Raw genomic sequence first — 16,396 nt, 5'->3', positions numbered from 1 at the left:
TTTCCAGGGATGTGTAAAGCAGAAGAAGTAGAAATCACGAGCGCAGCCTCACAGCTCAGATCCCTTTTGGTCAGAGACAGCCTGTCCCGTTTCTGCAGCTCATTCAGGCTGCTCATCTGCTATCCCGTGCTTTCTTTTAGAGCATATTCCGTAATGATAAGGCCCCCTCTTGTCACATTCACTTGCCACATGCAATTAAGTTCACACCTCCCTTTAGACAGTTCACAACACCAGATGACTAGCTGGATACCATCCAGCTGGAAAAACACCCAGTTTGGGATGCAATAAAGGCCATCAGAGAGAGGGAAAATGGAGAAAAACAATCAGAATTTTCCTATAAACGCCTTGAAGTAACATATCTCCTGTTGTCCCCACAGTGTCTTCTCTGAAAGAAGTTCTAAGATCAGGTGAGGCTAGAAAGGGTCTTTGGTGAGCAATAAAAAGAAGCTGTGTCCCGCAATGCTCTATAATACGAAGGCAGAGGCTCTGTTTGTGTACTGGGTGCTATGGAGGAGGGATGGCAGGTCAGCAGAGGAGCTTTTCGTGGAGATAAGCTGGGTGTGAATTCTGCCTTCCCTCAGTTGCTAACTGTGAAACCTTGGCTCTGTGACAATTTCCCTGAGCCCTAGTCTTTTCACGTTCAAAGGTGGAGCTCATCATAACTTGCAGAGTTGTAGTGAGGAATAAATGAAATTAAAGTTTATTGTTTTGTTGACTTCCTAGACTTAAGAAAATGTTAATGCAGTTAAAAGTATATCGTGTGTGTAGATGTACATCGTAAATAGCACCAAAAAATTGAGGCAAAGCATATTCTTCCAGTATTCGAAAACTATCATCAGACTACCCAAAGAATTCACTCATGTCATTGACAAACAAGTGAAGTTCCAAGGTATATCTTTTTTGTTTCACTTTGGTCTTAAATGTAAAAGAAAATAACAATGAACATGCAGGTCAAAACTGCCTCTGTTCATCAAAAACATAAATTCTTTGCTAAATCAGATAGTAATAAAGCATTTATTCATAGCCTGATTTTGTCCAATTGTGGCTGAATTATAACCGTAAAAGAGTTTGGCAAAACTCAGTAAAAGCCTTCTGGGAGAATCAATTGACTATATGAAAGTTATAATAAAAAGTATTGTATATCTTATCATCATTTGTCAAAAAAAAAGTATGCTGACTATATGGTAGCTATGTTTTGTATTATCACTATACCCTAAGACAACATTCTTGTCATTGTGTTTTTATAAGAAAAACGTATCTAGTTCACAACAGAAAATTAGTGGAGAGGACTTTCTCATTTATTTGCGACAGTTGCCTTTTGTTTTTTCCTTGTTTCATGGTCTTCTGTGTGTATATTTTCTTTTGAGATCTTGAGGTTCCTCTAGCTTCATTTTTATCAACAGAACTTCTTTGATGCACACCAAATTTACTAGAGTAATTCCCTCTGCACCTAACTTCAGGTGGTAGGCATAGCAAGAGTGATTTATAGTTTCCTTTTCTTTAAAGTCAAAGGCAGAGGAAACTAAAAGCAGAAGTGTCTGGCTTTATCCATTTCCTGTTTTCTCCCTCCTTCATCCAAAGTGTAAAATTATCCTGGTCAGGGTGCGGACTAAATTGTGGGAAGAAAAATCATATGAGGCACCTGAGTGCCCATGTCTTTCAGTTTCAGCATGCCCTGCAGCAGCCCCTTAAGGCTTGATCTTCTAAAGATAATGGTGATCAGATGAAAAATAAGAGACCACGAACACCTCACTACGTCTCAGCATAAAGCACAAGCCAATACTCATTTCTGTTTAAACAAAACATCCATGTTGGCAAAAGGCCTTGAGGGATAGATGTACTTAGTTTAGTGCTAACCTTGACTCCGGACAAAAGAAAGAAGTAAACAAAAATATAAAGGGAATCTTGGAGTCTGCTAATCTTCATTTCTCCTGCTGCAAAAGAAGGGCACTCTGAGGGCCTGTGAATGTTACTTTGCATTGAGAATGGAAAAATGAATATTTGATGTGAGCAAATACAAGCCTCTTTGTGATTTTCTCTTGCTCAAATTTAAGGCACATGAATAATGCTCAAGGAATTTTTATTATTTTCTTAGGCTAGTGTTTGTGTAGGTGAAAGTACACCACCTGAAGAAAACAATGTTCTGGCTCCTACAGATTACAAATACCAACATCTCCACCTGAGAGCATCATGGAAGAGCTTTTCAGCTACTGAAGAACGAGACTAAAAAGAGATGTTTTTCTGAGGATGACAGAGGGGAAGAGAAAAGGTATGATGCCTTACAATGAAAACCTAGTTCTACATTTGTCACTCGTGCTTTGCATTCAGAGCTCAGGGCAGAGGAACCAATGCCTTTCCCCTTAGGAAAAATAATGATAATTACATGTAAGGATCTTCATGTCAACGTCATCTCTTATTTTAAGATCTCAGTGCACTTTAGAAGCATTCATCAGTCAGGCCTATAAGGCACTGTTTAACACACACACTTTATGTGAGAACTCATCAAGAAAGACCAGAAACAATTTGTTAGAAGCCAAACTGAAAACTGAATTTAGGACTTTGAAACTCCTCTTGCTATTTTTACTTAAAGTAACTTCATCTTTACGATTATGACACATTCAAAATAGCCCTTGGATTCAATCTAGTTTTAATCAACCCTAGATCCATTTAGAAATATAGATTTTATACGTGCTAAACATAAGAAGGAGAGGTCGATAACACTTAAAAGCTAGAAGACAGTCCCAAAAAGAAGAATCTACAGGTGAGAATAAAGTGCTAGGCTGAGGTGGGGATGGCAAATCAGGGATTAAGGGGTTGTCTAATTCTCTGTGGCCTTTAACCCTATAATGGCAACAGGATGGATTCCTGAACCAGGCCACGTGAAGCTTATGTCTCTTTGCATCTCTTGCACAATCTATGGATCACATTTCTGGCCATTTTTTTTTTCAGTTAACATGGCCACATTTCCACTTGGGAAAAGATCTCTAGCCTTCTGCCCATATTTAAGATCTGCAAAAGTGTCCGGAGCTTCAAAGATAAAGAGAAGTAAAAACTGACCTTTTACAGGTCTCGGTGAAAAAGGACATGCCAGAAGCAGGGCAATAAGGACAAAAATATGTTGGGTTTATTCTTTCTCATGTACAATTCTCCTCCAAGTCAGACATTGATAAAGTCAAGTGCACCAGAAAAAGCATATTTACCTCATATTTTCCTTCCTGTGTACAGTCACATACATTTCGTAGACTCTCCCTTGGGGAATGGCCCCAGCGGGAACCAGCATGCTTACTCCTGAATAGCAAAAGAGAAAAGCAGTCACATAAGACCTAGGAATCAAAAGGGAACTTCCCAGAATGCCTCTGAAGCAAGTGAAAAGGAATGAGGAGATTCTGTGGCCCCACAGCCATAATCCTGCTGCTTCTTCTCTAAAGACATGTAAATATTCATACCTGCCCTGCTTTCCTTCCTTATTGGCCTTATTTGTTACCACAGCTCCCTCTGAACTGTTATGGAATTACTTCAAGGAATGATATAATGTTTAAACTCCTGTTTTATTTAAGGAATAGACAGATGGTTTCACTGTTGTTTTCCTTGTAAAAGGAGGGGAAAACCAACAACTGCTCTTAAAATCTCAAACAGCTGTAATGATGTATCGTTTCTAATTAAAAAAAAAAAATCCCCACAAGATTCAAAGTCAGGGAGATGCTAACCTCAACTGTATCAAAAAATGTTTATTTCTGAAGTATCTGGTTAGCATCAGTGTTTTCCTGCAACAGAATAATAACTGGTGAAGAACTGCTTTCATCATACTTAACTCTAGAGAGTGAACACAACTGCTAGTTTTAGTCACAGCAGGTCAAGCAAGTTTTTACTTAGTTGCTAATTGATGCATTTTGTAGGACTATTAGCTTGAGCTCTGTTCTAAGTTAACTGTGCTGATAGCAGTGGTTTGCAACTTGAACTTGCAGCAAAATCACCTGCAGGTTTTGCTAAGGCCCAGATTACTGGATCCTATGCCCAGAGTTTCTATTCAGAAGGTCTGGGGAAACTGTAGTTCTAACAAATCGCCAGGTGATGGCAATGATGGTGGTCTGTAGACCACACTGTAGGAACCACGGGCTTGCACTGCTGCGGTGTCATCAGAGAGTAATTCACGGTGGGCAGCAACTTGAAGATACTTAGCTCCATGATTTTATTCTAATAAACGCAGTTAATTTCAACTCAATAAAACTTTACAGACATGATTGTGAGGACAGTATTTCGCATGCTGTGGATGCCAAGAAGTAAAAGACAGCATTCTTGTCTTTGAGTAGCTTTTAATTAGCAAGGCAATGGAATACGCCATATGAGCACAAGACAGTAAGGAACCTGCCCCACCACGCTGGAAAGTCTCAAGAGTAAAGGACAGAGAGTTAAAGAGGTATAGTTATTCAAAGCCTTTGTATATCTGGTTGAAAGTGTTGAGGCATGGCCTTCTTGAGAAGGAAAGTAACATGAGCCTTGTGGTGTTGTGGGAAGTGGAATGTCACGCTCGTGTCAGGATGGTTTGGTGAGGCACAGAGTGGAAGCAGGAAGACCACACGTGAGGCACCCAAGCCTCAGTATTTTTATTTTTTCCAATGGGAACAATGAAATGTACCTTTATGTTTGTTATGGGGATGAAACAGACTATGGATGTAAAGTAACAAGAATAAGGCCTGACACATTATTAGGTAACTACCGTTACTGTATTAAATAAAATAATGCATGCAGATCACCGATGCCCAGAACATATTTAAAACATGCTAGCTCCCTCCTTTCCACTTAAGAAGCCTTTATAATAATTCATATGTGAAAAAGTGACAGATGTAGAAGTGCAAAGGAGAGGTAGAATCCAGTGGATATCATGAAAAAATAAGACTGTCTTGGGAATAATGTAATGTTTAAACAATGTAAGAACAATAGAGTATATTTTGATCTATTCATTTGGTAGACTATTAAAAATATATTTAAAATCATGATTTTAAAAAGAATGCAATAGCATGAAAGTGAGAAAAATCTGAATAAAAGCACTTTATGTAATGTGTGATCTCAGCTATGTAAAATATATTTTAAAAAAGGAAAAATGGGGGCTTCCCTGATGGTGCAGTGGTTGAGAGTCCGCCTGCCGATGCAGGGGGCACGAGTTTGTGCCGCGGTCCGGGAGGATCCTACATGCCGTGGAGCGGCTGGGCCCGTGAGCCATGGCCACTGAGCCTGTGCGTCCAGAGCCTGTGCTCCGCAACGGGAGAGGCCACAGCGGGAGAGGCCCGCGTACCGCAAAAAAAAAAAAAAAGGAAAACTGATATTCCATTAAATATTTCAATTTATTAAAATATACTTCTAAAGATATAGGGTGAAAAATTGCCAAGGTGCTGAAATGGGGGACTGAATTAGAGGAAGAGTCAAAGACAAGTGCATATTTAGACGTGAAGACCAACTGGCTCTGTATATTACTTGGCTCTATGGCTGTTTACAAATTATATTCTCTTCTTATGCTACATATAAACCTTAGTTCAATCAAATTGTTTCTTTTTACTGTGTTCACAAAATAATCTGTCTGATCCAAAAGAGCTACTGTACACTTACAGAGGAATCCATTAAACCCTCTCATAACTGATAGTTCCCAGCCCACTGCAACTACTGATTATTGACTACCAAACTTTAATCAAACGTTACGAGTCACTAACTTCAGTTCACTATTTAAGAGCGTTATGGGGCTTTATGCTCTAGAAGCAGATAACTAAACAAACTGAAAGCTGAGTAATACTACAAAAAGACACGTGACGAAGCTGTGATTCTCGGTAGATATATCAGAGGTTGGAGTGAGTACCTTGTAAATACCTTGAACCTGAAGACTGTGTAATAAAGAGGTAACAAATGAAGATCTGATGTCTATTATCATGTCCTCTGATCATCTAAACATTCGTATTCTGAAGTACTGCTTCCTGTAGGAAATTGGCACTGAACCAACTGATATGTTTTCTAATTAATTTGTCCTTTTAAAGTGTGATGACAACAGTGAGGGCTTCTGGCTTAATGTTGCCTTCTGAAGCGCTATTAAAAAGAAGGTCAATGACAGTTCTAAATTATGCCTCAGCAGAAAGCTGTGAGTGTAATATTTCTAGAGGAAGTGTTTTCAGAGTTGGTTGGAGAAAGATAAACGGTTTTGCTGATTTTGACTGAGGTAATGTTTGGTTTACACTGAAAGTAGATTTGGGTTAGACAGGATACATTTAACTTTTCAGGCCTCATGAAAACAAATAATAAAGATTTTGGCACAAGGATAAGTTTTCAAGCTCTGTCTCTGCAATGTAAAGACCTTTAAGAATTACCTGAATTGGGAATGATAAGGTGACCGCCGAGGGAGTTGAAGGTGCCAAACGCAGTGCAGGATGGGTCCGTCTGCCTTGCTAGACTCTGATTCTTCAGGTTGAGGGCCTCATTCTCCAACAAGGATTGGGTCATCTGAGGGGACAGCTTTGATGCAAACTCAGAGAGGTCATCTTGGGGTGTGACAGCCCCTGAGGTATTGTACACTTTGATTTTCAGGTTAGGCAGTGGATCCAGAATCGGAGAGTTGGTCATTGGGATTTTGTCCGAAACATCATGCAAGGCATAAACGGGTCCTCTGTACATGGCTGCAGCTGACGTGAGGTCTGGGGGTACTGCCAGGAGATCTGAGTCAGAAGGAGAAGAAACGTCCATTTGCATTCTTCATTCAGGCAACCTACACTAGCCAGACGCCCCCCAACACTTTCTGAGCCAAGAGCAAAGCAAGTCAACAAATATTAGCACGGGATAGACTCTAAAATTCTGCTGAGAACAGCACAATTAGATAGCTAGGATCTGTTTTATTATTGGCTACAAATAAACAGACAAGTTCATTCTGTATTTCGCCTTGAAGTCTACTTATTGTGTCTATGGTACTTAGTTATTTCAACAAATTGGATTCGTGATCCTCACTAGCTGACTAGGTAACAGTTTCTCCTGTCTATACTGGATTTGGGTTCATCTGTAGACCACTGTATTCATAGCAATACAAGATGTCTTATCAAAAGGAAAAAAAAGGAAACTCAAGAAATCAATCAACCAATCTGTGTACTCTTCGAATAAAAGTTTAAAAGTATGACAGAGAGGGCTTCCCTGGTGGCACAGTGGTTAAGAATCCGCCTGCCAATGCAGGGGACACAGGTTCAAGCCCTGGGCCGGGAAGATTCCACATGCCGCAAAGCAACCAAGCCCGTGTGCCACAACTACTGAGCCTGCGCTTTAGAGCTCATGAGCCAAAACTACTGAAGCCCGCGTGCCTAGAGTCTGTGCTCCGCAACAAGAGAAGCCACTGCAACAAGAAGCCCGCGCACCGCAACAAAGAGTAGCCCCCGCTCGTCGCAACTAGAGAAAGCCTGCGTGCAGCACCGAAGACCCAACGCGGCCAAAATTAAAATAAATAAATATATTAAAAAAAAAAAAAGTATGACAGAGCAACCTGTTAGAGAAGGAAAAAAAAAAAAGATCTGTGCACCTTGTCAACTCTAATTTGTTATAATCAACAAAACAGACGAAAATCTCTGTCTTCATGGAGTTTACATTCCAGCTGATGTAACTGCATTCCAACCCGGTGACTTCACTGATTTTGAAGACACACAGGGAGGCTGCTTACATGCATAAGTCCAAGTGGGAAGTGCAATGTCAACTGACCTTGCCTTGCTGCCTTGATGTTCACAGGCTGAAAGCCTCCATTGAGGGCAGAAGAGTCAATAATATCAGACTCAAAGTCACGATGATTCTTCCGATACACAAAGAGGGCCACAACTACAGAAATGGCCAGGCACACTATCACAGCTATCACAATGCCAACATACAGAGCAACATCATCTGAATCAGGAGCAGCTAAAGGGGAGAAGGAAACATTGAATTAAATGGTTAGAGAAATTGCCCACAGTACACATAGGTATTGCTATCATTTTTTTAGACATTTATTGCCTTTTTTATAGGTTAATTTCAAAGCTATATAAAACTGTGGTCTTTCAGTAGAAAATTTTCTCTGATTTCTTTCTTTTTCTTTCTCACTCTGCATCTATCCACTCACTAATCTATCTTAAACTGGGCAACATAACAGACCATTTATTACAAGGCGTAAAAAGAAACTGGAGCTAAAACCCTCTCAACCCACAGGAAAAAAAAAGTTTATTACTAATTTCAGGTGGAAAAGTTTGGAAGGCAGCTTTGAATTCTCTTATAGTTCTTTATAAACATAAACACTCTATTAGAAACGTCTGGCATGTTCTGAATCTGTATATTTATTGAACCAGAATATTTTTCTAAGTATCATTCCAAGTCACAAATTACCTTCCACAGCACTCTTCTCACTTTCCCCTAAATCAATGAAGGGGTGGGTGGGAACAGTGGAACTAAGCAAAGCAAACATTGGAAGCAAACATGTTGGGTTTGAAAGGTGGGCTTTCAGAAGACCCAGATCTGGGGAGCAGAGGTTAACGCTGATAACTCCAGGCTTTTGCTACAGATTCCGTATTACCTCTGAGAACCCTGAGCTTCTCACGGTTACTTGTCAGAGATTTACATTTGAGCTACTCATTACTGGAATAAAATACAGCTCTATGGTGTACCCAGTAAGATAAAGGCCTGGTTCAGCGATCAGAAAGGTCAGCCTACTCCCCAAAAAGGCAATTAAGCATTTGATTAACATGGTGTGAGGTCAGCTGGGAGGTCTATCTCTGGGTAAGGCAAGAAGAAAAATCCTGTAAATGTTGCATGTTGCCTTAGTGGCATCAGGACATGCTCTGATCCAACGGCAAATGGTGATAAAAGCTGATCATTTAAAGACAACAAACCGATAAAATGAAACCTTTCCTGAATCCCTCAGACATCTTTGAGTCTCTATCTTTAGTCTTCTGTGACCCACAAAAACTGTCAGCAAAATTAACCAAAGCTGGTCCCGTCACTGTGAAAGGTGATTAAACTGGTACTTCAGATGGTCAAGAACAACCTTCTTATGCTCAATTTTCTACATGTGCATTTTGCAGGAAGGGAATTTTCAGGTTTGTAGGTCCCATGGCTTCCTAAAAGTCACGGAACCACTACTCTCTCCTAAGACTCACAGCCACGTGGTTTATGTGGTGAAATGACTCTTCATTTTGATTGCCACCGGCCCACGTGATCACCCACACTCTCATGTCATGTATCTTCAACACACTAACAGTAAAAGAGAATTCCCTATAGGAAATCGTTCCATCTCTTTTAGGATTTTGTGTTTAAATGTACTGTATGTAAAAGAATCCCTTCTTTTTAAACAACTGTCTTTCCCAAAGTTTCTATAATACCTGCTCAAGCATCAATCAAGTCAACATTGACGGATCTTTTCAGGAAACCAGTGACATACCAAGCCCTCCTGGTTGTGTGAGCACTACTTTCAAAGTGCGGACTTCACTCTGCTGCTGGGTTGTATTTGAGGCCCTACAGCAGCATTCTGAACTCTGGTCAGAAAATGTATCTAAATCCTTAATGTTTTACTTTACCAGGCTGTAATTACTTATTCAATATTCGTGATTTCTAAATCAACAGATCTGCATTTTCTCAGCCCTTTTCTTTTGAGCATTTGAACCCTGCCCTTTATTTAGATCCACGTATTTCATGATATGGTTTGTCAGCTACTGGGACTTAAGCTTTGCATGGGAGACTGATAGATTTTAAAGCTGGCAGAGGCTTGAAATGACCCTTTCTTCTTTTCAGCAGTGAAAATCTAATTTGTTTTTCATGTTAGAATATATTAGGCACCCGTTTCCTGTGTGCACATCTGTGATCCAAAGAAAGGTAAACTTGAACTGGGGGCAATAACGTTAAACGATTATTCAGCAACATAAAAACCAAACATCAAACTTACAAGAAAATCCATATTCATTCTGGGTTCTCTGCTCAGTTGAAATAGGATAAATGAAACCTTGAAAAGAAACAAAAAAATGAAACAAAAATGGGAACAAAATCAAATTAATGAGGGAAACAAAATGAGAAGCATGAAAAATGGTTTAATTAAAATAAAAGGAGAAGAAACCTGGGTCCTTTAAAATTCTGGTTCAGAATTATGAGTTTGCATCTCCTGTCTGCTCTGGAGTCTCCCTAAGAATTAATAAGTAGGCAGATTGAATTTCAGAGCCCAAACGGGTCTCGAGTCACTAACTTTGGAGTGCTTAAAGTCCCTCTTTTATTGAGCATAAACTCTAATGGATCTAATTTATTTCAGACATCAAGGGTCATTAGCATAAGGAAAATCTTTTTTCCTTATCCCTGCCATATGCCTTAATTCCCAGGACATATTCAGGAAGGGTCTAAACAGTTTTTTCCTCTTTTATTTAATCATAACAGCTTGCTCTCGGTCTAATAGAACTAAAGAAGGCCTGTCGTCATTGGTCAAAGGTTAAATATCCATTTACAGAGCTGAGTAAGACCACCTCTCCTCCTTCCATCTCAAATCTACCTTTTGGATTTTCAGTTGTTTCTTGTCCCTCCATTTAATAGGAATCCAATAGGTTTTGCCCAGGGACTGAGCAGTTTGTCAATGCAATGGAAACTGGATGCTTTTTACTTGAAATCATTCAAAAATCAATAAGGCCTAGAGGTTAGAAGGTTGTTTATTTTAGGGCTTCAGAGGAATAGTGTAAATTGGGCAAAATAAAAATCTCATCCCAACAGTAAATGCAGAAATAACACTAGCAGTTTTTTTCTTCTTTCTTTTAGTGTATTCCAAGGAGGAAACTGAGGATGATGATGGTGGTGATGATGATGACTGATGATAATAACAATAAATAATAGTAATAATGTGAAGTAGAAGATTGGGAGAAAACATTTTTAAAATGTGGAACGTAAACTTTTTGAAATGAAAATCTGTGGAAAAATTTAAAGTATCACATAGCTGGCACCCACGGTTTCCTAATATTTAACATTCTGTAACATACGAATTAATCAAATGACACAGCACCATTTGGATTAATGGAATGAAGAGGAATAAAAGCCAGGTGAATTAAACTTTCCGAGTAATACTCAAGGGCAAAAAATGTAGAGAAACTGCAAGAATCACAATTAATTGGTTCAAAATTAAAGGCCTCTAATGCTTTAACACTACAGGTAACTCTAAATCGTGCCTTATGTAGATCTTCCGTAATTTGCTGAACACGCAGTTCTCACAAGCTATTTACCTATTTTGGGGAACTAATTCGGGAAAAACATGCAGTGCTACCTTAATGAAAGAGAGGTTTGCTGTAGCACAGACAGGTTTGCTCTCAATTAATTTTTAATGATTTATTTTAGAGCAATGATTGCAACCTCCTACTCAGTTTTATAAATATTATATTCCTTGTTCCAGTTGTCTGAGTCCATGTATTAGGTTTGATTTTCATTTTTAAACACTTCTGTCTGGGAATAACCTTTTTCCATTTGTATTCTGTGAACTCAATAAAAGGACATCTGGGACATACACAGGCACAAGAAAAAAGGTTATTTTTGAAACCCAAAGACTTAAGACAATATAATTTCACTGCTAGTACAGGGACCAGATAAGTGATGTCATTGTAGGGGTGATTTTAAGCGGAAGGATGTCAAAAGATTTTTCTTCTTTTGTTTTCCTTTGCACGTGAGAGGGCCCAGAAACAAGCGTCAAATAGGGTATTTGGGGATGGTCTGATGTTCACCATGAAAATTTTGATAAGAATCAGGGTGGGCCTGCTGGAGTAAGCAGAAGAGCTGTATCTTGTAAAGGCAGAAGCCGATCTCCAGAGAGATAGGTCTGAAATTTCATGCTGTGAAGCAGTTCTGGGTTCTCCTTGGCTTTCATCTCTACTTCCCAACATAATCCCGGCTCTTGACAGGCAGATCAAGGAATAATAAAAAGGAAATTTATAATCTCTACTTTCCCATGTTTCTGTAGATCTGGACCACTCAATAAATACTTTTGTGCCTTGTGGTAATTTATCTGAGACTTCTATTTCCAGGCACAGAACTGGAATCTATTCATTCGTTCGTTCATTCATTCACCTAACAAATACTCTTGAACCCTATTACTATATGCTGGGTTCTATTTTAGGCATAGGGGCACAATGACAAACAAGATGGGAAAAGTCACTGCTTTCATTCTTGTTTAACAAAATAAACAAGTAAACAAAATTATCAAGGTCATTTCAAATGCCAAAAAAGTCCTCTTGGAAAATAAAAAACAAATGTAATGTGATTGGAGATTAAAAAATGACCAACTTAGGGAATCAGGGAAGAATTTTCTGTTGAAATGAAATTTAAACTGAAGCTTGCACAAGGAGAAACAATCAGCCAAGTAAAGATCTGGAGGGAACAATGTTCCATGAAGAGGGACAGCGGATGCAAAATTCCTGACATAAAAACGAAGCAGGGCTTCCCTGGCGGCGCCGTGGTAGAGAGTCTGCCTGCCGATGCAGGGGACACGGGTTCGTGCCCCGGTCCAGGAGGAGCCCACATGCCGCAGAGCGGCTGGGCCCGTAAGCCATGGCCGCTGAGCCTGTGCTCCGCAACGGGAGAGGCCACAACAGTGAGAGGCCCGCGTACCACAAAAAAATAAATAAATAAATAAATAAAACGAAGCAGTCTGATGGTAGTGAGTGAAAGGAAAGAGGGAAGGGGTAGGCTCAGAGTGGGTAGCAGCCAGATCTTGTAGGCCTGGTGGTCCACCATGAGGAGTTTCAATTTTATTCTAACTGAAATGCAAATCCTGTCATCAGACGTAATGCTGAAAAGATCACTTTGGGCAGCGAAGTGACAGGATTTTATGGATGGTTTCTACAAAACTTGGCCTGGGAGATGTCTATCAATAGGTGTATCAATATATTTAATGAAGTGTTTGCATGTGCAAGGTTCCTCTAAAATTAAAAAAAAAAAAAGTCTATTAGTTATTTCTCACGGCTAATAGTGACCAATCTAGCCACACTGTTATTTTCCTACATGGGAAAATTTAAAACAGACAAGTATTAAGTACACTCACCAATGTGGTTCAACACCCCAATTTACTCTGTTAAAGAAACACTGATAAAGAGTTTTGGAAGGCAACTCTGTAAAACTTTTTCCATCCTTTTCAAAACCCTTCTGCAACTACACAACTAAAACATCCCTTAGGAAGCTGGGTATCAGAATAGAAGGGGATTACTGTTCTATCCCCCAAATGAGGGGAATACAGAATCACTTTCTAGAGTTTGTTTTTATACTTCTCCATCTGATCCGTCTTTCACGGAACAACAGGGAACAATTTCTTCAGTTAATGAGGTGATCCTGTTGAGAGCAGTCCTAGCAATAATGAAAAATCGCATCTCTGGCAGAACACAGTGCAAAATAATTGTTTTTAGTGTCACTATCAACAGCTGGGTTCATAAGTTAGGGATTTCAGTTAACTTTCCTCCTACTTGAAAGGCAGGTCAATTGAAAAAGCACCTCAGCTATTGGCCAAGGCAGTGAAACTGAGTTTTTCAATCTCATGGACTTCAGTTTGAATCCTAGCCCTGTCAGTTCCTTAACTATGAGAGCTTGGTCAAACTAAATACTTCATTTCTCTAAGCCTCAGTTTTCTAATCTGTGTAAGGGATTATAAATATGCACTTCCATATAGTTGTGGAAAGGATAAATGAGATTTATAAAGTGCTGGTACACTGAAAGCAGTAAGTGACAACCATATCAATATCATTATGATGCACATTATAAGTACACTAAGACGATGGCTCTTAAGAGCAGTAGAGTTGACACAGCCTATTATTCAATAAAATCAGTAGGAAATTTGTTTGATTTTCAGGATTCCTAGTTATGACAGAGACAAGGAGCCCAGTTTTTCTGAAAAGCCACAAAAAATAGCTTTCTTTTAAGTACTGTCTACTCGTTCACCCTCTCCTTTTAAAGAGGTTTATTCCTGGCCTTTGTGGCTTCTGGCAAAGATACAAGGGCATGTTTCAGAAGCAAATTTCCAAGGCCAGAGAGCAACTTGATACTAAAATGACTTCTCAGCCAGAGGTGGTGCCACTTCTAAATGGGGTGTTTGGAAATAGGGCAGAAGAGGTGCTTTTGCTTCTCATAATGATTAGGGGGTTGTTTGAGGCATTTGGTGAGTGAGGGCCAAGGATACTAAATGTCCTGCAATGGGAGGAACAGTCTTGCCATGGAAGAATCGTCTGGAACAAAATGTACCTCCATTGATAACAACTTTCCAAAATCACCTCCCATGGACTGACAGAAGGAGCACAGAACAATAGTGGGTTGTTCTTAAATAGTTGGTGAAATGCTTCTTATGCTAAGCCATGTCATAATTGCTCAAAACATCTGTTTAAGAGATTATCCAGTTCAACTTTTATTCAGACGAGGAGAATCAGTCCCCAAAACGGGAAGTGATATTTTCAAGTTAAGGAAAGTGCTGAGACTCAAAGTTGGTTTCCATCCTCCTGTGAGTAAAGCTGACAGTGCAGGTTTTGCACTGTCCAGCTCTGGGAGGCCCTGTTCACGGTTGTGTCCACCGTGGATCTGGACTGTTAATGTAACAATGTTGCGGCTGACGGTAGTTAAATGACTTGAGGAAGGAATGACTTTCCTAATTTTCACCAAGTCATCCTTTAGACTAGAGATGGGGTTTGCCCATATTTTTCAGCTGATGTTCAACTGTTATAAAAGATGAGAGCCCATCCCAAGCATCTTAAAAAGGAAAGTGAGCCTTCCTTGGTTTTGTACAGCAGCAAGTAATATCAAGTTATCCATAAGTACATGGCTCTTAATTGTGCAATGTCTGAATATAGCCTGTTTGGTGGGTCTGTATTTGGAAAATCTCAGGAACACCACCAGGAACTATATGCAAATCTTCATTTCCCTAATAAACACCAACTAGATATTTCTAGTCTTAAATTTTCTTGTCATGCAATACGAATAATAGACAATAGTAAAAATGATGATTTTATGACTAAATTTTTAAAAGATAATGCAAACTGTTTTTATGCCATAAGTAGTGTTTTAATAGAAAAGTTATCAAGCAAATATGCCGATGTGAGACACGTTAGAACTTCCAAGCATCACTAGCCAGGTTTAAATTCCTCAAAACCAAGTCTATGCCCTTACTAACTCGCAAACCCCCAGGATGTTACAGTTAAAACAGATCATTTTTAGAATTCCCTCTTCTAACCCCTCTGTACCTGCAGACAGAGGAGCCAGAGCACAGAGCAATGAAGGGACTTGCCTCACATCACAAAGCTGGTGAAACAGCAAAGCGAGGGACAGATCCCAGCTCTTAGGCTACAGTCCCGTCATTTTTATACGTATTGTCTAATGAATAGATTTGAATGAGGAGAGACAAGGAAATAATAGAAAAGGGCTTGATATGTTCATGGCTTAATTTGCAATTCAGTTATTGAATGAGGTAATGTTAATTATTTAGACTAGAAAATAACCTCTCCATTTGAAATGTTATCATTGATACCCATGAGAAAGTTAAAACAGAGATTTTCGCCCTTAAATAAAACAACGTCTAAATAGTGTCTTCTGTTGCAAGTGTGGGGTAAGCAAAGAGGTGTACCAGACTTGGGCATCTCTACGCTAATGTAATTGGAGAGCCGTGCTAGAATGATGTAGTTGTTAATGTATGATAATCACTTTGTATTTGGCACAGAACCTACCATAAATGTAAATATTTAAAAGAGAAACATTGTTTCCCTCAAAAATGATGCCAACAGGAAAAAAAGGAATAAACATCAAAAATTGAAAGGACACTACACATAAGAAGAAAATCACATTTTAAAGCAATGAAAGCACATTGAAAGCTGATCACCACTTGCTTTCAGCCTCCAAGAGGCCACATGGAAAAAGGCTTATTTCAAAATGAGACAGATGTGGGTTCATATACTGGCTCTTATACTAACTTGTGGATGCTGGTGGGCTCTTTCAATTTTATGCCTCGGTTCCTTCCTTACCAAGATAGAGCTATTATTAGCGGGATATCCAAAGTTCTGTTTGTAAGATTATTTTTTGTACCTTTTGAGTTTTATTAAGTTGAACTCAGGTCAATTTTGCTTCAGTTTTGCCACGTCTAACATAGTACATCGGAGTTAGAAGCAAATAATGCCAGGGCCTTAAGTCATTATATTAGGTGGAAAGTGAATAAAATTAAAATTCCATCTGCAATTCCTTTAAACTAAAATATATATATGATACAGTAATTTTTACACTCTCTAGAGTTTGAGAACCATTGAGCCAGATTTAAGAGAGACATAAAAGGAAAGTCTTTATGTAGCCGTCTTGGAATTAACTCTGTCTTTAGATTAGCTATCAAGTTTGTAGCCAAAAGGAAGATGGGTGGAGTTTTTTTTACGGTGTTCCTGCT

General features: G+C 39.2%; 1 protein-coding gene across 1 annotated transcript in view; it reads right to left on the bottom strand.

Annotated features, from left to right (window-relative positions):
• Positions 1–16,396, bottom strand: part of UNC5C (unc-5 netrin receptor C) — a gene marked incomplete at its 5' end in the record, with an annotated part of 161,727 nt that overhangs the window by 35,740 nt on the left and 109,591 nt on the right. The window contains 4 exons of the mRNA XM_079919847.1: positions 3,201–3,288; positions 6,351–6,695; positions 7,717–7,908; positions 9,920–9,976. Of these exons, the coding sequence (XP_079775973.1) occupies positions 3,201–3,288; positions 6,351–6,695; positions 7,717–7,908; positions 9,920–9,976 (682 nt within the window). The remainder of the gene's footprint in view (positions 1–3,200; positions 3,289–6,350; positions 6,696–7,716; positions 7,909–9,919; positions 9,977–16,396) is intronic.

The sequence above is a fragment of the Stenella coeruleoalba genome (assembly GCF_951394435.1).
Source record: "Stenella coeruleoalba genome assembly, chromosome: 4".
Taxonomy (NCBI): Eukaryota; Metazoa; Chordata; class Mammalia; order Artiodactyla; family Delphinidae; genus Stenella; species Stenella coeruleoalba.
Note: the sequence above shows the minus strand (reverse complement) of the source record. Positions and strands in the feature narration are given on the sequence as shown.